Source organism: Dendrobium catenatum, unplaced genomic scaffold (genome assembly GCF_001605985.2).
Source record: "Dendrobium catenatum unplaced genomic scaffold, ASM160598v2 fragScaff_scaffold_621, whole genome shotgun sequence".
NCBI lineage: Eukaryota > Viridiplantae > Streptophyta > Magnoliopsida > Asparagales > Orchidaceae > Dendrobium > Dendrobium catenatum.
The window spans coordinates 23,726,745-23,751,766 of NW_021319083.1; the positions used below are offsets into that span (position 1 = coordinate 23,726,745).

Genomic DNA, 25,022 nt, shown 5'->3' on the forward strand with positions numbered 1-25,022 from the left:
TCGGTAAAAATATGACCTACGTCCACTCCCCGGAGTGCACCGCTCTTCATAAATAGACTTCGTCCTGGTACAAAGTGGTACGAATAGTTCAAAAATGTTCGTACAGTATGATACTAAATCATACGGTACGATACATGACAACACAGTTCGTATAAGACGATAGTCGTGACTATCAAACATCATCTCTGTTCATCATATGGTACGATGTACATCGTACAGTACGATGAGACAAAAAACAATTGATCGTCCGGGACGATATCCGGGATGATTATAATTCATCTCTGTTCATTATATTGTACGAATGGGTTTGTACAGTACAATGTTCAAATTATAATTAAGCCCAGATTTCTTGCACTAATCACGAGTTAAGTTAAGTAAGTATTTAAAAATAATCGTACCGTACGAACAAGTTCGTACCATACGAACGACAAAAAATTACTTACCTAAGTTAAACAACGTCTAGGGTTTTGGATTTAAACATATCGTATAGTACGATATAATTTTGTACGGTACAATCTATTCACAGAATCGTACTACATCCCTCTAATCGTACTGTACGAATTAGAATCGTACAGTACGATCTATAGGGAAGAAATTCTATTACATTCTACCTTTAAAACCTCTCCCCTAGTGTGTGTGCATGGTTGCTCGAGCTTTTATGCATTTTATGGCCATACTCAAGAAATAAAAATGAAATTAAAAAGAAAATACATTGCAGACTCTTACTCCTAATCTACCCATCCTTGAGTCTTCCTCTCATCCTGAGTAGCTTTTGATCTTCCTGAAATGTTAGTACTCACGGACAATAGCAAATAATATTCAATGAATCTCAAGACAATTATTATTTGTCATCATCAAAATCTTAAGCTTGGGGTCATTGGTTGCAACTGGAATTGTGCAAGCCATTAAAATTGGTGTGGGGGGGGGGGAGTGGCTAATGGATTGCATTCCAGTGCATCTAAGGTTGCTATTTTAAGATGAGGATTGGCTTGGATATTTGTACAAAATAAAGATTTGCTGCTATATAGGATTCTTGCTCCAAAGTATGTGATTTGGACAGATGTTGGAAATTAAAAGAACGGGTGCCCTTCTTAATGTAAAATAATGTTCGACGGTGGTATGATGCTTAATCCTATTATTAGATGGATCATTGCAAATGGTACTACTATTGATGTCTATAAAGACAATTGGATTATGGACAAATGCACCAACAAATGGCCTATATTTGTAGTGCTTCCTGGAGACAATGCGGTGTCATTGGATAAATTTATCACAAATGGCAGCTAGAATGTAGATGAACTATTGAAATTCTTTGGTAAGGAATTGGTGAACTTGATTATTCAAGTAAACATCCAACCAGAACTTGGAGAAGAAAAGATGGGGCTTATTTATCAAAAATCTTGAAAAACCATTTCTGGTTTGGCATTTGAAGCTTTGTTGCAAGATGGAAATGAATAACTGTTTTGGAAATAGATAAAAAGGCTAAATTGATCTCTCGAGTAGAGATATTCTGGTGGAGGCTATTAAAAAATGCTATTCATACTACTCAATTTTTATCTTATAGGAGATTGCTAAACAATGATACTTATTCTAGATGCTATGATGAGATATGAGATGTAGAACATTTTGCAATCAAATGTGTCAAATTGAAAGAAGTTTTTCAACATTTTAACAAATGGGGCTCTAGACTCCCATTATTTGTTAAGTTCAAAGATTATTTTAAGTGGTTGAAATTTTTTGCCCTGTATAATAGTTTTCTAGTTAATATTTATTGCAATGCTGTATTTATCTCTTGGAAAGCTAGAAATAAATTCATTAATGAAGGAACAGAAGAGAGCTGGATTGTGACTGCTACCAATGCTATTAGCATCTCTTCAATTTCAAAGTTTTCTTGTAACTTCAACTCAGGTAACTGGGATGCTAACCAGTCAATTAGACTGTCTAATCTTTGGCATCCTCCTCCTCCTGATTGGTTAATGGTTAATGTTAATGCTTCACTATGTTCTTCGTATAAAGAAGGAATTGGTAGGGTTTTTTGTGATAGCAAAGGCAGATTTTTATTGGCATATGGGAAATCATGTATTCATTAGGATGCTTCATAATTGGAGCTTTAGCTATTCATTCTTTGAAGGATGTCATAAAAGATCATATGATGTTCAAATGCAAAGGGATTATCACTGAAGCCGACAATTATAACATTATTAGATATCTTCAAGGGGCTCTGAATAACGGTGTCCAGGATTTATCAAAGATTTTTTAATCATATCATTTTCAATTGTACAGGTAGAAATAGTAATAAGTTACCAGATTTGTGTGCTAACTTTGCTCTTTTTAGTTCTTTTATTTGGGAGGACTTTAGTTTGAATAAGGTTCCTTCTTCCTTTTTTAACTTGTTAAATGAGTAATCTAGTTTGCAGTTTGTTTATTTGTTTTTGCTTCATTAATGCAAATGTTTGCTTCTTTAAATAAAATAAAATAAAATAATATTGATTGAGATTTTATTTATTTTAGGCAGATATATTTGATATTACTTTTGTTTGTGCGTACTAACATTTTAGGTACATCATATACTTCTCTAGATTACTAAAGAGTTTAGGTAGAATAAGATGTTAATCAAAAGAGTTTATAATTTTAACTTTCTTATATTTTCTATTTCTTGAGTGTGGCCATGTAAGGGTGTATGGAAAATTAGTGATCATGCACATAGGGGGAGTGAGAAATTTTTGAGATGAAAATTTTCTAAACTTATTATACCATATGACTACGATCATACTGTATGATCAGTTATACAGAGAAGATGTCAATGGCTAGTTGAATCATTAATGCTATTAAATTGATCATATTGTACAATGTAGATCATAATATATGATTCATTTCAATCTGAAAACCACTAGATTCTTGATAAATTAAGCAAAAATTTTAAAAATAAATTTTTAACTAATCATACTATAAGATCCTAATTGTATTATATAATTTTTTAAATTTTAATTAAATTATTTTTTGTGATTAGTTAAATAAATTTTTGCCCTGTATAATAGTTTTCTAGTTAATATTTATTGCAATGCTGTATTTATCTCTTGGAAAGCTAGAAATAAATTCATTAATGAAGGAACAGAAGAGAGCTGGATTGTGACTGCTACCAATGCTATTAGCATCTCTTCAATTTCAAAGTTTTCTTGTAACTTCAACTCAGGTAACTGGGATGCTAACCAGTCAATTAGACTGTCTAATCTTTGGCATCCTCCTCCTCCTGATTGGTTAATGGTTAATGTTAATGCTTCACTATGTTCTTCGTATAAAGAAGGAATTGGTAGGGTTTTTTGTGATTACAAAGGTAGATTTTTATTGGCATATGGGAAATCATGTATTCATTAGGATGCTTCATAATTGGAGCTTTAGCTATTCATTATTTGAAGGATGTAATAAAAGATCATATGATGTTCAAATACAAAGGGATTATCATTGAAGCCGACAATTATAACATTATTAGATATCTTCAAGGGGCTTTGAATAACGGTGTCCAGGATTTATCAAAGATTTTTTAATCATATCATTTTCAATTATACAGGTAGAAATAGTAATAAGTTAGCAGATTTGTGTGCTAACTTTGCTCTTTTTAGTTCTTTTATTTGGGAGGAATTTAGTTTGAATAAGGTTCCTTCTTCCTTTTTTAACTTGTTAAAGGAGGAATCTAGTTTGCAGTTTGTTTATTTGTTTTTGCTTCATTAATGCAAATGTTTGCTTCTTCAAATAAAATAAAATAAAATAATATTGATTGAGATTTTATTTATTTTAGGCAGATATATTTGATATTACTTTTGTTTGTGCGTACTAACATTTTAGGTACATCATATACTGCTCTAGATTACTAAAGAGTTTAGGTAGAATAAGATGTTAATCAAAAGAGTTTAAAATTTTAACTTTCTTATATTTTCTATTTCTTGAGTCTGGCCATGTAAGGGTGTATGGAAAATTAGTGATCATGCGCACATAGGGGGAGTGAGAAATTTTTGAGATGAAAATTTTCTAAACTAATTATACCATATGACTACGATTATACTGTATGATCAGTTATACAGAGAAGATGTCAATGGCTAGTTGAATCATTAATGTTATTAAATTGATCATATTGTACAATGTAGATCATACTATATGATTCATTTCAATCTGAAAACCACTAGATGCTTGATAAATTAAGCAAAAATTTTAAAAATAATTTTTAACTAATCATACTATAAGATCCTAATTGTATTATATAATTTTTTAAATTTTAATTAAATTATTTTTTGTGATTAGTTAAATAAATCAAGGTTTAATAAATATGGCTAATCATACTATACAATCTAAATCATATTGTACCACTAACAAAGATGAAATTTGATCGTACTAGAGATCATACTAAACAAAAATTTTAATTTTTGAAATAAACATATAATATAATATCTATATTGTATTGTACAAACTATTGATATTGAACTGACCGTACTGTACGATGTGAATCAAACAAGGCAATCAATAGCGACAAATTCCAATCATCCTCATAATCGTCATTACAAATAGAGAGAAATTAAACTAATGGTACCGTACAAACTTTCAATGATATTGTTTATTATGTTTTCTTATTTTAATAGTTCATATGAATGAGTATTTTCATTGTACTGGATGAGTCTTATTTTTGAACAGATCGCACTGTATGAACCCAAATTTTACTATACGAACATAGCCAACTTGTTGACATCATATTTGGCAAGCAAAATCATCTTGTCAAATGTCGATATAATTCAAATAGAATTGCATTTGAATTAATAAAAGTTAATTTGAACACACAAATTAAATTTAAAGATGTCAACTTCGATTCGACTCATTTTAATTTGGCTCGCCTCGACACTGTTGCCAATTATGAAATTGAGTCAATTAATTATTGTATTGAGTCATTGAGTTGAACAAAGCCTAAATTAATAAAAATTGATTTAATTTTTATCAAAGAAATTTAATAGAGTATCGTCAAGTTTGTTTGAATTAATTCTAGTGAATTTTAACCTTGGTAGTTTTGATTGATTTAATTTAATGTGTCTCGACTGGACTCAAGGGCAATTTAACTTTCCTAACTTCAAACTAATTAATTCAAATTCATATTTGACAAATTTTTATTCATTAACTCAGCAATGTGTGTTAATTAGCCACATCAGGTTTTTTAATCATCTCAAAAATTTCCTAGTTAAGTTTAAGCCATTAAATCAAGAAGTGAAGGGTAGCAAGCAATCTTCCCAACCCTTAGATCAAGGGCTTCCAAGGGTTAGATTGTAAATTAAACATGAATTTTTTTATCTTAGATTTTGAAGAAGGGGCTAGGGCTGACCATAACTCTAATATATATGTTTCATTCTCTCATGTTGCCCTAGCCATCACTCTCTCATTCCACAACTGCATTCCACATCTCCTAGACATTTCTACACATCTCTCCCTCATTTAGAGTTGCAAGCCCTCTCTCCCTCTTGACACTACAATAGACGCTCCCTCCTCTTCTCTATCCATCCAAGCAAAAGGAAGAAAAAAAAAAGGTCTACTCAAAGGTCTGACCCCGCTCTCCTTGTATAACAAATTTCATCCCTTTGCTTGTGCCGTGCTTTCATAGAGAATGAATAAGAAAATGAGGTTGACGGAAGAGAAGAATAGAAGGTGGCCTTGTTCAAGCGGCTTACTTGTGCAATTGAAGTCAGTAACCTTCCTCACCAATGGCAATCTTCTCTTCATCTTCTTTCTCATTCTCATTTCATTTTTTAGAAATCTAGGCCAATATTGTTCCTTTTATTTATAGAAATTATAAAATTAAGATGTCTTCTACTTATTAAATATAAGGGTTTCTTTCCTTCCCTTGAGAATGTATGTGTTGTAGTGCATTGGCCATGAATTCATGAGGTTTTCTTAACTAATTTTTCTTCATTTAAGTTTGAAATTGGCAAGTTCTCTTCTATTTTTCTTGGTTTGTCTTCTTTAATTAACTTTGTAATTAAGGATTGAAGGGTTAAAACCTAGCCTTTTCTTGATTAAAATTTGAGAAATTTTTTTAGCATGCAAAAAAGGGAGGCAAGTCAATATCTACTTCTTCTTATATAGATATCAAGTACAATTTTTTGAAGTTAAATAAACCAATGGGATTTGGATCTTTACAAACAGACGAGTCTCTTAAACCTTTCCTTATAATGACATGACATATTGCTATATTATATTAATAACTCAGTCTATGTTTATGTGCCTTGGAATCTTACTGATTTAATGCAAAGTACATGACTAATGACGTAGGAAAATGAATCATTACAACAATATTATATTACATCTGATTTCCTTCTCTTACCACATTACAAAACAAATCACATATAATCAAAATGGTTACTAATGTTTTGTTAAGAATGTATAATGTTCATTAATCAAGAAAGTTATTGGTCACTATTTCAGATATGTGTTTGCATTTCTTTTTCTTGAAATGAATCTCCTATGAGATGAGCATATTGCTTGAAGGATATATATATATATATATATATATATATATAGACAGTCGTTGAGCCAATCATCACCCATTCTACTACGTAATCGATGTTTTACAATCCTCATTGCAGAAAATGCTCTTTCCACTGCAGCGGTAGAAACTGGTAAAGTCAATGCTAAAGTAATGAGTCTGTAAACAAGCAGATACACATCATCTTTCTTGAACTTAATAATTTGCTTTGAAAGATCGGCAATTCTGTTTAGAGAGGAGAACTCATCACTGGTACGCATATCAATAATATATGTTGATAATTGAATTTTAAGAGCCACAAGATCAAATGTCAAAAAAATCTTTTGGATATAACTCTTCTAAACGTATCAATTTCCTCTCATCATAAACTTGGAAAGTATCAGTTGGGTTTAAGCATGCCACACAAAGAAGCAACTCAGTGCAAGATTCAGAAAAGCGATTATTTATCTCTTGAAGTTGCATGTCAACTACAGTATAAAATAGCTCAACATGATAATGATGTAGGTTTGTTATTTCTTCACCTCTTCGTACTATTCGAAGACGAGTTTTGTATGTTTCATTCATCTTTGGAACAATAACTTCAAAAACACTACAAAAATGAGAAACTTCATCTAGTAGAACAGTCCATCCACTCTCCGTTAGTACCTGTAGCTGATGTTCAGATATTTGCACCAATTTCATTGCATTTTCAATGTCCTGATCTTTTCTTTGTAGCGATTGCGATAACTCATTCGTAATCCCCAAGATATCAATCATCAAATGCATTGTGAAATGAAATCAAATGACTCCATCACATTAATTAAAGTGCCTGCTTCAACTGATTGTTGATCATTTACCCCTTCTTCTTTAATGATCTTGAGCACCTCGATTACTGAAGCATACATTTTTATGAGACTAATTAAAGTATGAAAATGTGAACTCCATCGTGTATCACTTGACCTTTGTAAATTAGTCTCTTGATTCAAACCTCTGCTGCTTATTAGATTGCCAGCTTTAAGATGTGAAAGAAGTTTTTCTTGCTGAATTGCTTTCATAGTATCTGATCTCTTACAAGATGCTCCAACAATATTTATAATTCTTGAAGTAAACTCAAAAAGATGTTTCACTTGCCAATGATTCTTCGTAACAGCTACTAAGCATAATTGCAGTTGATGGGCGAAACAATGAATATAAAAAGCTTGAGGGTTATCATTAAGAATGAGTGCCTTCAAACCATTAAATTCTCCACTCATATTAGATGCCCCATCGTAACCTTGACCACGTATCTTATGTAAGCTCAATGAATGTTTTGCAAGTGTTTCTTCTACTGCAGCTTTAAGTGTTACTGCATTTGTTGAAGCAACATGTTTAATACCAATAAATCTTTCAATAACCTGCCCTTTTCTATCAACATATCTCACTACTAATGCCAACTGCTCCTTGGTTGATACATCACGCGTCTCATCAACAAGAATGGAAAAATAAGAATTGTCAATATCATTTATGATAGAAGCCAATGTTTCAAACGATGCTGCATAGCAAATTTCCTTCTGAACTTTGGGTGAAATTAACTTCAATTTTGCACTTGCATTTTCAAAACTAACCTTCTTGATTTCTTCATTGTGGTCAGCAAGAAAGTGAAATAATTCTAAATAGTTTCCTTTATTATTTGAATCAGATGCCTCATCATGACCACAAAATGACAAACCTTGCTTTTGAAGAAATCTAACACAGTCAACGGTAGCAGACAATAGAATCCGGTATTCTTTTTTATTCTTATCATTTTTACTTAGCCATAAAGTAGGAACACTCTGTAATTTAAGATTTATTAAATCTACACTTTTCTGTCTTGCTTTATTGTGAGCACTATTATGTTTCCCGACATGAGCTAATAACTTTTCTTTCCTCTTCCAATTCTTAAAACCTTCACCAACAAAAGAATCACCACCACCCTGACTTATACTTGTCTGCTCCTGAGGTTTGAATAGGTAATAGTATAAACAAAATGCAGCATCTTTGTGTACACTGTACTCCAGCCAGCTTGGATATTCTTCAAACCATTTAGAATTAAACCTTCGAGCTACATTTCCTATTATTGTTTGGGGGAAGTTATGATTTTTTGGCTGATAAGGACCCTTCACCAAATATGCTCGCCGAACTCTATCCCTATGATTCACATCATAATTCCATATAGAAGGTTGAAGCCCAGGGTCAATAGAAAGATTATCAATGTCGACCTCAACACATTCCTTCCTTTTCAAATATCGATCCATGAACGAATAACTAAGCATAATAAAAATTAAATTAACCTACTAAAATGTAAATACAAAAAACATTAAGCAGGTTAAAGCGAAAGATTTAACTATATTTTATGTTGCAATACATAATAACATAAATGTTGAAAATATAACTAAAGAACAATACAAATAAACAAAAAAACATTAAAAAAATAATGCTGGAAATACCTTATGGATTACAAGTTGGTACTCAGCCACTCGACAAAATAAGCATGAACTTTCAATGCAAAGAAATCGTTGTTGCAGCCCTCAAACAGTGAAACCCGATAGAGCTTTGAATGCAATTGCAAGCAAAACTGTGTAATAGGATTTAATTATTTAAAGTTCTCAAAATCTATTTAATAAAAAAATTAACATGAACAAATATCAGGGAAAAAACTTATATATATATATATATAGAAGGAGATTTGTATATATATATTATTCATTTTCTATGAATGGCTAAACATATATGTGTGTTGATATTTATTTTCTATGAAAACTGTGAAATTATTTCTTGAATTTTCTTCTTGGAGCATTGAGGGCATTCCAGTGAATGTTTTTTTTTTTTTTTTCAAATATACGAGACTTATTTTGTTTAGTGAGTAGGATTGTTGATTTCTTATTTTGCATTTTGATATTTAAATTTCAAATGCATCATGTGTTATTAAAGATGTACATGAAAATTTGTATAATGTTTGTTCTCCAATAAGCCTTGTGTGTGGGTCTCTTTGAAGGATATTGGAAATAATTTGTGCTATGTGATGTTAGATAGGATGTTGATATATTAATGAGGCAAGTTGAATATCACATTTTTCTAAACTTATTTCTATATAATTTTTGAGCAAATTAATGTCAATTGGAGATTAAATATTTATATATATCTTATTTCATGAATGAATTCAATGATTTGGGCTACATATTTGCTTTATAATCTCATTTGCTTTATGTCTCTCTCTTGAGTATTTATAGTTCTAATAAAGGGTTACTTTCTTTATGCTGGAAAGCTTCATGAGTTGGAAGGTTAAAATAGTGTGTATATTTAGCCAATCTTAATTATGGGAATGAGATGTGTACATGCTTATGCTACAACAATTTATAATTGGTTATAGATTTCAAGAGTCCATATGCCTACTGATGCTTTGATAATATGTGTGGAGATATTGGAAAGGCTTCTTCGTTGAATTCAAAGAATTATGGTTATGTTGGTAAGTTTTCATTTCAATGATTGAATGCAAAGTTCAATAGCTTTATGTCAGAAGGTATCTTGAATTGATTGGAAGGGAATGTTAGATCTTTGCAAACTTTATCATCTGCACTCATAAACCATTGCTATAAAAATATGTGCAAGATGACATGCATTATTTCAGGTATGAATATTGAAGAACATTCATGTATTTTATGTTTTAATTATGAGCATTCATAAGTTTTGTATAAAGTATTTTGGTTATGTTAGAAAATTATACATGTATAACTATGTTCCATTTATATATCTGTAGAGTCTTATGTTGTGTTTTGGGAAGAAGAATGCGTTGGAATTTCTTTATATATAGAATTAAACATATTGGAATTGTTTCTTGCAAAGTAACATACATTTTGAATTTGTTCTAATTGAGATCACATCCTACACCACTAATTCTTTGAAGTTGCATTTGATTTGATTTACAGTTTAACATATTCACTTATATGTTAATTCATATTAGCTTCTATATTTTTATATATGAAATTCTAACACATCTTTCTCTCTTAGTGTTATTTGTGAAGGAACGATGGAGCTAGATGGAAGTAAAAACTAAGGAAATCAGTTGCCTCTATTTCTCCCAAAGGGAGGTGCTATGGCCAGAACCACCATTGAATTGCTCCGGTGAGGTAAGTGTTTTTAAACTTAGAAGGCCTAGGATCCATTGTTGTGTGCTCTCCCAGGCTTAGGTTTATGTAGTAATCCTTGTATCTAATTTATATATATATTTATCTGTAAAACTCAAAATATGTTGATGTAGTTTATTTACATCCATGTATATATTCAAGGGTTAGTGACAATGATTGCAATCCTATATAACCCTAGTGTCATTTAACGATAATAATTAAGGATGAGTCTTAATAAAATTAGGTTATAGAGAACATAGTGACACTACACCCTAAGATTAATATATAATATTGATTTGAAATAAATCAATCTCAAATAAAAATCAATTAATCATTAACTCTTCTTTAAGGCTTGGAAACTCCAATAATTAATAATAATTCAACTAAAAATATAAAGATATAAAACATTCCTCAATCAACCCCAATCAATACATACAATAAAATTAAAACATAAACTTCATTAAAACTTAATTAATATTTTAATTACCTTTTAATTAAATATTAATTAGATAAATTCATTAAAAATGAAACAAAATTCAAAGACATAAAATGAACTCAAATAAAAACAAAATAAAGATAAAAAAATCTTATTTTAATTTAAAATAAATTTTTTTAATTAAACTTTAATTTTAATTTATTAAATAATTAATTTCATCTATAATTAATTACATATAATAAAATAACTAAAAAATACATTAAAATATTTAAAAATTTAAATAAAATCACTACATTAATAATTAAAATTTAAATGAAATTTTTGAATAAAATATAATAAATAAATTGTTAAAATTAACTAAAAAGAATTTAAACTAATTAAAAAATTCGAAATAATTCAATAAGAATCCAAAAATCTAATAATTGATCCAAACCTTAATCAATCAATAATCCAATAATTAAAACTATTAACTAATTAGTCTAATTAAAAATTTTCAACCCTTAATTTATAATAATCTGCATCAATTAATTTATATTAGTTATTATTGGGTAACTCGTGCCAAAGTGGCTATTAAGTTAGCCCCAAAGAGGATGAAATAAATTTTACAAGCCTCGTGTAAATAAAGGTAGTAATCACTCAATACTTAAAACACAACTTAAAATCAACTTTAAAATATTAATACGTAAACTCAAATCAAATCCCATTCAACCTTCAACAAATCAAAACATTAGATAACTTTAACAATTACTTAGCATAGGACATATCCAAGACACATAGCTAGATGCACACACTTTAGATGGTTTGTTAAGAAAAGCAACTCTAGTTTTAAGCTAGGAAAGTGTTTCCCTTTTTGCTACTTATGTGCCAGATTTTTTTTTTCACTGCATGTTGATTGTAATTAATTGATTGATGTGATATGTTAATTTATTTATACAATCTATGAATTAGTATGATGGGTAATAGATTACCCCTAGGTTAGAAATGATCTGGATGCTCATAGAGTTCTTTGCAGGTTGCCATGCCAATACAGGGCTAAGTTAAAGAGGGCAAAATTAAAATTTAAACTAACAAATTTTTTATAGTACTAAAAATTGTTAAGTCCCCTTAAAATTAAATAAGCATGGAAGAGCATGGATATGATTTTAGTTGAATAAATATATAACTATCTAGGATGTCAATTTTTATTATAATTATTTAGGATAACTCTACAGGTTATTTATAATACTTTTTTTTTAATTTTTCTATGTATTTTAATTTAAAAATGTTTTGAAAGTGTTTTTTGAAATGGGATGATAGACATCCAACTTAAAATCCAAAGAGGGGAACATCCCTTAGAGGAGAGTTTCCTTCTATTCGGAGATTCAAGTTAAGATGATATGAAAATCCAAAGAAGAAAAAATACACCCATTTGGGAAGGATTTTCTTTTATTTTGGATATCTGGACCTAAGAAATTTAAGGAGCTTGAAGATGGAAGAACAAGTGAAGATAAAAAACATCCCATTCTCAAAGTCAATTATGTCATTTTTAGGATTAGAATTCATGTTGTTGTCAGTAATAACCGACCACTTTTAATTCCTATAGACCTTATATTATAAATTAAGTGGCATTCACCATAAGGATATTTTGAATTTATTTAATTAATTGATTTAATTTGTTTAAATTATTTGCATAGTAGAAATGTCTGCTTTTCTAGTCTTTTTCTTTCATGCCGTGTTTTGATTTAACTTAGTTATGCTTAGAGGCTCATGAGGATACTATTAGAAAATTTTCTTCTTTAATTAAAAAAAAACTTTTTGGTTCATATAGTAACTCTGATAATTTTAGAAGTATGTTTAGGATCTCTAAGAGTTCATATACATACATATTAATAGCTTATCTTCTTTGTTACGCACCTCCCTGCTTGTAGGTTCTGTCAGAACACATGACCTATTAGGGTGCAGTTCTATCAATTGAATGTGGTGCAATCTCTAGGATAAAACTATTTTTATGCATGATTTTAAAACTGCTCCATATTCATTTTATGCATTCAAAGGTCAATTAATTACAGAGTCAAAATTTTAATTATATTTTATTTTTAAACTATCAATTCCCTACAAGTCATGGGGTTACTTAGGATTTACTCTAGAGTTCAGCCCCAATTTTAAAAAATTAATCAATAGTTTTATTTATCTTTTATTAAATGCTAAACACAAGGATTTTAATATCCTAGGTGGTTTGCTAGCTCTCAAATCCAGGCCGGGGTAAGTCCATATTTATATTCCATTAGCTAGATTCAAGCCACTATAATTTCTTGCCCAATTTAAACTTAGGATCTAAGGCAAACTGAAAATCATAAGTCCCCACATCTAGGAATATAATCCTAACTTTTTAATGAATTGAGAACTAAAATTAAAATATCTCAAAATTTAAAAGTTAAACTTCAACACATATGGTGGACTGGGGCATTTCTGAATTATTTCAGAATCCTAAAATGTCACGTACTTTTCTTAAGTTGACATCCAAAAATAATTATTCAACTTTGATCAAATCCCAGTTGATATTCAAACCTCACTTCCTTTGATATAAATCCTTAATAATTCAAAAAATTAAAATTTTGTTATTATTTTAATCAAGAGTCTTAGTAGGAAACTTAGATTTTCTATGATGTAATTAACTATGAGGGCTTGACTCATAGAAGATTAAAAGAACCTGGATGAATTTTTAAAATTAAATAAACTTTCTTTATAAAATCAAAACTAACGATGATCATTATTATCATATTTGAATGATTAATAATAATTGATATTTTCGTCCCTAGGGATGACATATCATTTATTATCATGACTTTGAATATGAAATTAATAGCACTTATCAAAATTATTATAGCCAAATACTTGATTGAGTGTTATTTTGACCCGTAAGGTCATATATACTTCTTTCCTAAATCTGAATATCATAAACAGGATTAAAGTTACAATTTTGTTGTCTGAACCCATTAAGGAATGATATTCTTACACTGTGATACGCCATTCATAATGATGTGTTCGATTTTAAAACTTGTTGTTCCTTAAATCAAATTTTTCTAAAGAGATTTAATTTTATTTTGGTTTGTCTCTTTCTAAAGCAAAGCAAAGTTCTCTTTCTCAAATAAATATGGCCAAATTGAAAATTTGGAGTTTTTTGAAGCCTTGTACTTAAGTAACCTTTTGAATTCTTTTTTATAAGGATTTTCTACTATTTAAGGAACTTTGAGGAAGATTATTCTTGAGAGACTTTGGAATAGAGAGGTAGAAGAATATCAAGATGTGTGTGAGGGAGTAGTGTGAGGGGTTTCATACTATTTCTCTAAGCAAGATTACACCTATCTTCCTTTTATGGCCTTCATAAGTTCTTGAAGATTCTCTTGGGAGAGAAGCTTCAACGTCAAGAGTTTGAGATTCTTTGCTTTCACCAGGAGGGTGGAAAAAGATTATGATTCACTGCCATCACTAGGAGGGTGAAGAAGGAATCTAGGTTATCTGCCATCACCAAGAGGATGAAGAAGAATTATAGTTTCTCTTCCTTCTCTAGGAGGTAGAAAATAAATTGAAGGTTTGTTTCCATCTCCAGGAGGGTGACATGGCTTTTGATTATTTGTGGAAATAGGTTTGATAGAAGTGATTCTTATAAGGGCTTCTCTACCTTGTTGTGAGGACAAAAGGAGCAACTATAGTATTATTGAATACTTAAAGAGAATTCAAAGGAGTGGACATAGGTTAAGGTTAACCAAACCACTATAAAATTTGTGATATGCTCTTTCTTATTTATTTTTTACTTTTTTTTTTGTATTTTTACTTCTACAATTTAAATATATTATACGAATCTCACAGTTTACTATCAACTACAATTAGGTTAATTTATGGTTTGCTAAAAGAAAATTTACATATCTTGGTTGATATATTCATGCCTTAAAATGAAAAATGTTTTAAACTCTGATTCATTGCTGCATGTTTTAAGTTAATTACTTAGATTTATTTTTCAAAGTATTTTCTAGCATAAACAAAAAAGTATTATTATTACATGTTTTGAAAAAAAGTATCAATTTAGCCCCCCACTTTGTACACCTTGAGATAGGTTATTAAGGTCTTACAACCTCCATGAACTTTCAAGTGGTATCAAATGAAAGTTTATTAGGGGTGTTAAGCCCTTATGAACTAGTCTCAAGGCTAACCAAGAGGGGGGGGGGGGGCAAGGGGGGGGGGGGGGGGGGGGGGTGAATTGGATATCAAAATACTTCTTTAACAAAAAGAAAAATATTTTTATATCTTACAAAAAAATAAATTAAATCAATAATAAAAAGATTAATCAGAGATTTCACCCAAGTAATTATACGCAGTAAAAATAAAGTGCAGAAGATAATCAGAAAGAATACACCAGATTTATAGAGAATCGATCCAACCTGACCTATGTCCACTCCTTAGTGGCACCCTCTGAGTATTGCACTAAACCTTTAGTGACTCTCCTTTAGCCTCCATAGCTAGGTGGAGAAGCTCTTACAAAATTACTTCTACCTTCCCCGATGCGGTAGAATAGCTGGGTTCTTTGACACCAAAGAGATATTATTTTTTCCCAAAATATCCCTCAAGATGAACCTTGAATCTGATGGTACTAAGGTGCAAGTTTGTTGGAGCAACCATGTGAAATCCCCTCCACACTCCCTTGAAACCTCCTCTAAGGATCTTCTCCCTCTAAAACTCGATCCTTTCTTCTCTCCTTTTGAAGTCATCTCTTTAAGTTTTCTCTAGAATAATGAAGACAAAATGGCTGCCAAAGATACTTACCAAGTGTCTTGACAAAGCTTAAATAGAGGGTTTTGAAAAACCCTAAAAATCAATCTTAGTAGTAAAGTTAATTTAGGATGATTGCAGGTTCATTCCGTATGATGTGCTTATAAAAAGGTCATAAAAAATTCTAAAAACTCAATTCTGATGCCAAATATCATCTTAGATGATCACAGGATCATCTAGTATGTTGTACAAAATTTTACATGACAGTCTTGGATGATATCTGGATTGTCCTGGAAGTTCAATTCAAATTTATATAGATCATCCTGGAGATATTATGGATCGTCCTTAATGATTAGAAGAAAAAATATGGTATTTTTTGGAAAATTTTAAAAAATCAAATATGTCAGCAAACATCATCCAGTATGATATATAGATCATCCAGGATGTTCTAATTGAATAATTTAACCCTAATTAGCCCCTTAATTACATGATCAATTTAGAAATGATTATTATTGATCATCTAGGATAATCTAGATTGTTCGGGATGATTAGAATAAAATTTGAATCATAAATCCTTACCTAAATTATCATTGGTGGTTATTTTTAAGATCATAATGAATCATCCTAGATGATTGAAATTATCTAGTATGATTAGTTCAATGAGCTGATCATCCTAGATGATATAAATTGTTTAGTATGATTAGTTAAAAACTTAAACATACAGGTCTAAGACTTTCTCATAATATTTCATGCAAAATACCCATTCTCCCCCTTTGCATTATCAAAAAGAAGAGAAGAACAAAAAAGAATCAAATAACAAAAGAAGAAATAAGCACAAAAGATCAAATCGACCCTTGATCAGTTGGGGGTGATGGTAATGTTATAGAAGAATCAATTATTTTTAGCAAATTTTCTTGAAATTAGAAAGTTACCTCTTGATTTTATTTAAAAATATAGTAAGAAATTGATCGCATGAAGATCCTAAAAAGTTAGAAATTTGAATTTTATTAACCCTAGCTTAGGATACTTACAGGTTAAAGTCCTTTTTAAAACAAAAATCAGATTCAGATAAAATATTGGATAAGAAAAGTGATATATTCAAACTTGTATTTAGAAAAATATCTGATAGAATAATATTACAAGGTAATCAACCAAAATCATAATTTTTAAAAATCAAGTGTTTGAAGATATCAAGTAGCACATGAATTCTTCTAAAATTTTAAGATTTGAAAGAGAAGGAAGCTTAATTTCTTGTGGACTCATTTTGTGCCTCTTATCAGTTGTTTATCACACTTTGTACATATTTTGATTTTTGATACACTTTATGTATCTTTCAATTTTTTGGCAATCATTGCGCATCTTTTCAATTTTCTTTTGAGCTCATTTTATGCCTCTTGTCATTTTTCCAAGCTAGACTACTTTGAAAATCTTTAAAAACTCTCAATTGTGAGGATATATTCCAGATAAAAGAGAAGAAAAACTCACTCTCTAATATAAGAAAAAATAAATCACAAAATAGAATCATATTCATATGATAAATGCAATAACTTGATCAAGAAAACTTGAAAGAGATTTAATGATGTTGAGCATTATTCATATAAGATAAATTATTGTAAGAAGATAAAATAGATCTTAATTTCAAAGTCCAACTTTAAATTTGAAATATATTTTGCATCAAAAAAAAAAAAAAAAAAAAAAAAAAAAAAAAAAAAAAAAAAAAAAAAAAATTAAAATGAACAAAACTAAACAAAAAATATATATACATGCTTTAACTACAACATATAAACATACAAATAAAACTTTATACCTCATTACCTTGCTCATGGTCTGATGATTCAAAAACTAGGCCTGCCTAGGAGATTTTTTGCTTTCAATCAACTACCCTTTTAAAAATTTACTTAGCTTTACTTTTTTCCTTTGCAGGAAGAGTTTTTGAATTAGGGCACTAATTTTTTATATGTTCAAATTTCCTATACCCAAAATAAATAGCATCAAAGGAAATCTGAACATTCTTATTATGTTTTTATATGTTCCATTTTGTTGATGTTTATATCTTAATATTTTAGCACATTTCACTTGCATTCGAAAGTTTTTCACCTAAACTTTGCTCGTAGGTAATGAGTGAGCTAATAAAACTATCAATAGAATATTCATTCAAGTTTTTTGATTCATAAATAGTAATGAATTTGGCATCAAACTTATCAAGTAGACAACGTAAAATTTTATTGAGCTTTTTAAAGTTTGAAAATTCTTTACCTAAAGCATGTAATAATGTCACAATTTGAGTAAACCTAGTATACAGGTCTAAGACTGTCTCATAATATTTCATGCAAAATAATTCATAATCATGCATTAAAATATTCAACTTGGATTTCTTAACTTCACTAGTACATTCATATGTAGCGTGTAATTTATCTCAAATTACTTTGTTAGTAGTGTACATATATACTAACATATAATCTTCAGAATTTAAAGTACATAAAAATTATTTTAAAGATTTAACATTCAATTGAGCATTGATTTGATCTTTTTTACTCCATTCAGAACATAAATATTAGTTTTGACTCAATCTATAATACATGATGATATATAATAACCAATTTGAATCATATGCCATATTTGATAATCAATTGATTGCAATAAACTAGACATACAAATTTTCTAAAAATTAAAAGAAATATTTTTGAGTAATGGTGATCACATTATTGAATATTCTTATGCAATATTACGATTATAAAAATTAGCCTTTGATTAAAATTTAAAAGTTTTAAAAAACATAATTTATAAATCCAACTCTGATACCACTAAAAAGTTTGTTAAGGGTGTTAAGCCCTTATGAACTAGTCCCCAGGCTAAGCAAGAGTGAGGGGGGGTGAATTTAAAAGTTTGTTAGGTATGTTAGGCCCTTATGAACTGGCCCAAGGCTAACCAAAGGGGGGGTGAATTGATATTTTTAAAAAATCTTTAAGCCAAAGACCAATAAAGCTCAAACCAAAATCACCACAGGAAAAATAAGTGCGGAAAAATTAAGTGCGGAAGTAAGAAAAAAGAACATAAGCGTTTATAGTGGTTCGGTCAACTCGACCTACGTCCACTTCTCGGAGGCGCCCTCCTAGTCATGCACTACCAAAGTGACTCTCCTTTTACTCCCACAGCAAGGCGGAGAAGGCCTTATAGAAACCTCCTTTTCGCCACCCCCGGCAAGGCAGAGAACCCAACTCCTTTTGCTTCCTCCTGAAGCAAGCAGAGAACCTCGATCAATCGCTGAAGCTTACCTCTCCCAAACCTTTCAAGGACAAGAGACTCTAGTGGAAGTAGAAGTGGAACTATGCTTGGAGTAACCCTTGTGAATCTCCCTCACAATCTCCCCCTCACAAGATCCTCTCTCTCTCTCTCTCTCCCTCTCTCCCTCTCTCTTCTAGCTTTCTCAGGTCAAGATAGTAGTAAAAGATTGTTCAAAATGTTGAACAATAGCCCTTAAATAGAGGAGCTTCAAAATAGCTCATTAATTGCAAGTTGCCGACATTATTATCCAGGATGATAGTAATATCGTCCTGTACGATCACTGTAATTTGAGCCTAATCAGCCGGGAGGATCTGGGATGAATAGAAGAAAGTTGTTCCTATTGTCCAGGATGATCATGAATCGTCATGTACGATTAGTTCAAATCACACACTATCGGCCAGACAATCACTCTAAAAAGAGTACTGGATGATTCCAAAATAGCTTGATCGTCCAAGACGATCTCACGATTGTCCCAGACGATTAGTTCAAATCAGAGGAAAATCGTCTAGAGCATCGCCTAGAATTTGAGTAGGCCAATCATGATCGGCCAGACCATCGCCCGAAATTTGAGATGTTCGATATTTATCATCCAGGAGCAACTATGTTTTTTGAAATGATCGTCCTAGTCGATCTTGCGATCATCCAGGATGATATGATCGTATCAATCATCCTTAATTGCTTTTCTTAAATACTAGATTAATTTGGACATAATTGTATCAAATTATCCAGGATGATACAAGATCGTCCTGGCCGATTGCCAAAAATAAAGAATGCCAAAATAGATCATGGTGGTTGATTCTTTCTATTTTAAGCCTTTGGTCCTGACCAATACATGTATCATCTTGGCCGACCGGCTAATGACGGCTGCCTTAACTTAGATGACTGATTAGGTTTTTTTTTTTAACCCTATCATCCAGGGCGATAATTATATCGTCTAGGATGATGTGAGTAAAAACAAAAACTCTAAGTCAGACAGAAAAAATCACTCAAGTGTGTGTGTGTAGGGTTACTTAGCATCAGAACACTTCAATGGTTACAATTGACTCAAGAAAGGGGAAAACATTACAGACTGACTCAGACCTAGTCTACCCAATCGTGAGCTGGTTCTAATTTCCATCCAATCTTGTTGCCCTGAAATATCAATAGAAAAGGCAGTTGTAGAGAAACAAGAGTGTTTGCTAATCCTTAAAATATAATTCATGAAAATAGATTTGCAACAATCTCCCCCTTTTTGATGATGGCAAAACATTCCATTGATTAATTCTAAAATAGCAATACAAAATATAGAAAAGCTTTCAAATTTTCAAAAAAGAATAGGTACAATCATACTTCTCCCCCTTTTGACATCTCAAACAGGAGGAAACTAAAAATAAACTAAAGCAACTAGAACTAAAAGAAAAACATAATGTAGAAAAAATAAACTACAGAAAATAGATGCTAAAACTAGAAAAATGAGGGATCCTGATCATCAGACGGAGGTGGAGGTGGTGGTGGCTGCTGAAAGTAACTGGAGAGCTTAGCATACTGTGTCCCAAACCAAGCCATGTCCTGGTCGTGCTGTTGCTGTTGCTGTGTAACATAAGCATCGAAATGGGTCCCAAACTGATCAAATCTCTCCACCAACTAATCTAGGTGAGACTGCTGGCGGAGAGGAACAGGTTCAGGAATGGGAGCAGGAGCCTCCTCCTCTTCGGCCCCCCGAGCTTCCTCATCTCCTGGGTGGAGTCGAGTACTGTGAAGGACATTAAAAGAACAATTTGAGTAGTAGGGAGGCTGAAGGTTGGGATGAGTAGGATATTGAAGTTGGTATTTAGTTTCAAGAATATAAGCTATGAGGTGTCCTAAAACAAGGTTGGGTTTTCTCTTATGACCTGGATCGCAGATTGTTGTCAAATGATTGATGTACCAAAATATCAGGTCAATGGCATTAAAATCTTGATGGGCCAAATTGTAAAAAGTAGTAAGTGAAAGCAGTAGAGTGATGTGTACTCGATCTCCAGCTTTTGGAATGATGGAAGTGCGAAGGACATGTTGGATTGTCCTAGCATCTTTGACTAAAGAGCTAGTCTCTCCAACATGAAAGGGTGAGTTGGTGTGGCATAGAAAATGATTTGCAACGAACAAGTTAAAGTCAGGATCAGAGACAATTATATGCAGCTTATCCCCGATGGTGGATAGCTACAAAAGTTCAGCATAGTCTTGATATTTGATCTCGACAGGGCGTCGATTCACATAGGAGGTGAGGGCAATGTAGGAATTGTTCATGTAGACGTTTGCAAAAAATTCAACAGAAGCTCAGAGCAAAAGGGTACGGCCAGGGTAAGAATAAAGCAGAGTGAGGTATGGGAAATAAAGTCTAGTACCGGATAAGAAAGGTAGGCAGGATTGATCATTTTTTAAAGAGTAATGCCACATTCCTTGTAATGGTGCTAAGCAGCTTGATCTTTCGCTTCCCAAAAATGAGGGTCCAGAGTGTCCCTCGAGTAACTTCCCGACGCCTGACGAACATGCTTTCCTCCAGCCATATTAAGAAAACAGTAAGCAAATGATTAAGGAAAGGAAAGATTTGTGAGAAAACCAGTGGCTGGAGGCCTGAATTTAAAGGAACGGCTAGATCGTCCTAGATGATCATAGAATTGTCCAGGACAATATTGTTCAATTATTACGTACAGGCCGATTGGTCAAAAAGGCGGTCCGATCATCTAGGTTGATCAGATATCGGCCAGGATGATTAGACTCAAGCGATCATCCCGAGGAGTCAAGCCGAACGATCATTAAAAAAAAATAGATGGTCCAGGCCAATTGGGTGGATCATCCAGGACGATACTCAATAATTGATCGTACCGGTCAAATTTAAAATGTTTTAAAGCATGTGCAATGTGCATTGGCCAGGCTGAACAGTTGATCATCCAGGACGATTATCCAAATCGTCTTGGGCAATTTTAATGACTTAAAAACATTCTGATACTTGTATCGTCTAGGACGATCAGGTGTGTCTGCCGGGATGATGTCCATAAATGCATCGGCCAGAATGAAATAGGAAATCAGCCACGACGATAAAAATGATTGTAGCAGATAATGATCATATCGTCCGGGAATATATTGGATCGTCCGGGACAGCAAAGTCAGAAAAATGCCAGCATATGGATTTTGAACAGAGATGGTCTAATCATCCAGGATGATTAAGATATCGGCCTGTACGATGTGACAAGATTTGAAAAACCAAGGAAAGATGAAGATGATCAGAGAGAGCCCCAAAAATTAAAAATAACAATGGAAAAATAATAAAATAAAAAAAATCTTTTGTGTTTTTAATTTTTCTACTTTTTTTTCGAGTTATGCATATGATAACTTGCCCGAATAACTAAATTTTAGAGATTTGTAAGGCCAATGACTTAACAATGTCAAAATCTGAAAATGGTATAATATCCGTTCTGGTTAACCCTAGCTCAGACTTCTTTTAGGGTACAAATCATCTTTTGAAAATAAAAGGCCTATCTCAGATCAAACTAAGTGGGTAAAAAGATGATCCGTTCAAAACTTGGCTACAAAAAAATCTTATAAAATAATATACCAAAGCAATTTGTCTCAATCATGGAATTTGAAATCAAGCCTTTGATAACATCAAGTAATTCATAAATTCTTCTAAAATTTTAAAAGTTTGAAAGTGGGGTAAGCTTGTCTTTTGTGGGCTCATTTTATACCTCTTGTCAATTTGAATGACGCTCTTTGCGCATCTTTTTTTTTATACACATTTGTGTATAAAGATTTTTTAATTTAGCGTCATTGCGCATCTTTTTATTTTTGGCATCATTGGCCTTTTTCTTTTTCTTGTTCTTGCAAGCTAGATCCCTTTTTAAATAACTCTTAAAATATAATTAATTGTGAGTAGATCTTCCAGATATTAGAGAAGAAAAAACTCACTCTCTAATATAAGGAAAAATAGACCATAAAGCAGACTTTAGCAATTATATGATAAGTACAAAGGCAAGATTTCATTTAACTTGAAAGATATATAAAAGCTTTGGATATAATAAATATAAGGTAGATTACTGTAGCAAGATAAAAAGAATCTTAATTTCAAAAACAAGATGTTAATTTGAAAAGAAAAATTATACCACCAAAAGAGGTTAGAGGGACGAAGACCATCAACGGTGTTTCTCCCTTTAACCGATTTAGAGATGCTAATCATTGGCTATAAATCTTCAAAATTTAGAAACTAGGAAAATCATCATAAAGAAAAGGAAAGGAAAAACTAAAATAACTAAAAAGAAATAAGCACAAAAGACAGAAAACAACTATGATCAACACATGCATTTCAAGAATTTATTAAGCAGCAAGTTTAAGCAATTATGAGCTGTGAGCCTCCGTTTGTCCAAGAATCATATGCTTCTCACGAGGTCTTTGGTGAGAGCAATCCTGCAAGAATCAACAACCGTCAAATTTAGGAACCCAAATAGGTTTGGGTCCCTTCTTATGAAAGGTAAAATGTAATGTATATATCCTATGCTGTGAATCATGCAATTTGGGTCTCCACACCCAATGTGTACTATGGTGAATAGTGCAAGTGTGTGAGATGTGTCATAGCTTGCCACATGAAAAGCATCTAACACTAGGAAAAGGATTTATTAAATGGTTTGGGTTTTAATGCCTCTTCCTAGGTATTGACTTTAGATCAAAAGTGGGTGTCATCCAATTTCTCTTAATTGTTTCCAATTAGTTTTAAACCTCGAGTTAGTACTTTCTAAAGCAGCATTCTTAATCCTCAAATTTTATTCCATCTCTTTAGATTTCTTAAAATCAGATTCAAGTGAGGCGTGTGAAGCTTTTAATGAATCATGCTCATCAATCAATTCCAAATGCTTTTTATTTAATTCATCAAATTCATCAAGTAAAGCCATGTGATTTGAATCAATCATTGAATGATCATTGAGAATAATTTCATGCTCTTTTTGTAAGTTCAAAAGCTCCAATTTTAAACTAGCATGAGTTTTCTTAAGTTTTTTGTGTGATGCATGAATGTTCTCACAAATTTCAAATAGTTGATCATAGGTTGGTTTACATACATCTTCTTTATCACTTTGATCAAGATGATCTTCTACCATTAAGGACAAATTTGTTGTTTCTTCCTCAGGTTCAGTTTCAGATGAATCAGAAGTAGATTCTGCCCAGAAAGCTTTTTGAATTATCTTCTTGTCTTTCATGAACTTAGGTTTCTCCTCATTCTTTTCTTTGCTAGAGTGATCCTAAAGTGTAGGACAATCAGCTCTAACATGTACAGGCTTCCTGCATTCAAAACAAACAACATCCAAAAATCCTTTAGAATATTTGTTATCCTTACATTTTCTCCAATTTTGATGATGCTTGTGACTCTTCCTTAGAAAGCTTTTGAATTGCCTTGTGATTAAGGAAATATCATTTCTTTCAGAACTGGAAGAATTAGAGTTCGTGTTGTTGACCTTTAATGCCATAATTTTCTCCTTTCTTTTCTCACATGTATCAAGATTTCTTTGATTCACCCCTTACTCAAAAGCAATAAGTGAGCCAAGTAAGTTAACAATTGAATAGGTATTTAAATCTTTAGATTAAGTGATTTTAGTGATTTAGCATCAAAAGTGGAAGGAAAGCATCTCAAAATTTTGTTTACTTTTTCATAATTTGAAAGTTATCTTCCTAAGGCATGCAAAGAAGTTACAATTTGAGTAAACCTTATATACATATCAGAAATTGATTCAAAAGGTTTCATACTAAAAAGTTTGTAATCATGCAAAAGAATATTCAAATGACATTGCTTAACTTCATTGGTTTCTTCATAAGTAATGCATAACCTATCCCAAATCTCTTTTTCAGTAGAGCAAGTAGAAACACGCATGTAGTCTTCAGATTTTAAAGCATAGAAAAAACAATTCAAACACTT

At 31.5% G+C, this 25,022-nt stretch overlaps 1 protein-coding gene across 1 annotated transcript in view; it reads right to left on the reverse strand.

The window, feature by feature from the left end:
• LOC110098075 overlaps positions 1-8,769 on the reverse strand; it is an 18,930-nt gene extending 10,161 nt beyond the window's left edge. Inside the window, exons 1-4 of the mRNA XM_028695019.1 lie at positions 8,097-8,769; positions 7,354-8,027; positions 6,852-7,168; positions 6,576-6,766 (exon numbers count right to left, since the gene is read on the reverse strand). Coding sequence (XP_028550852.1) covers positions 6,576-6,766; positions 6,852-7,168; positions 7,354-8,027; positions 8,097-8,769 — 1,855 coding nt within the window. The remainder of the gene's footprint in view (positions 1-6,575; positions 6,767-6,851; positions 7,169-7,353; positions 8,028-8,096) is intronic.
• Positions 8,770-25,022: the final 16,253 nt, after the last annotated feature.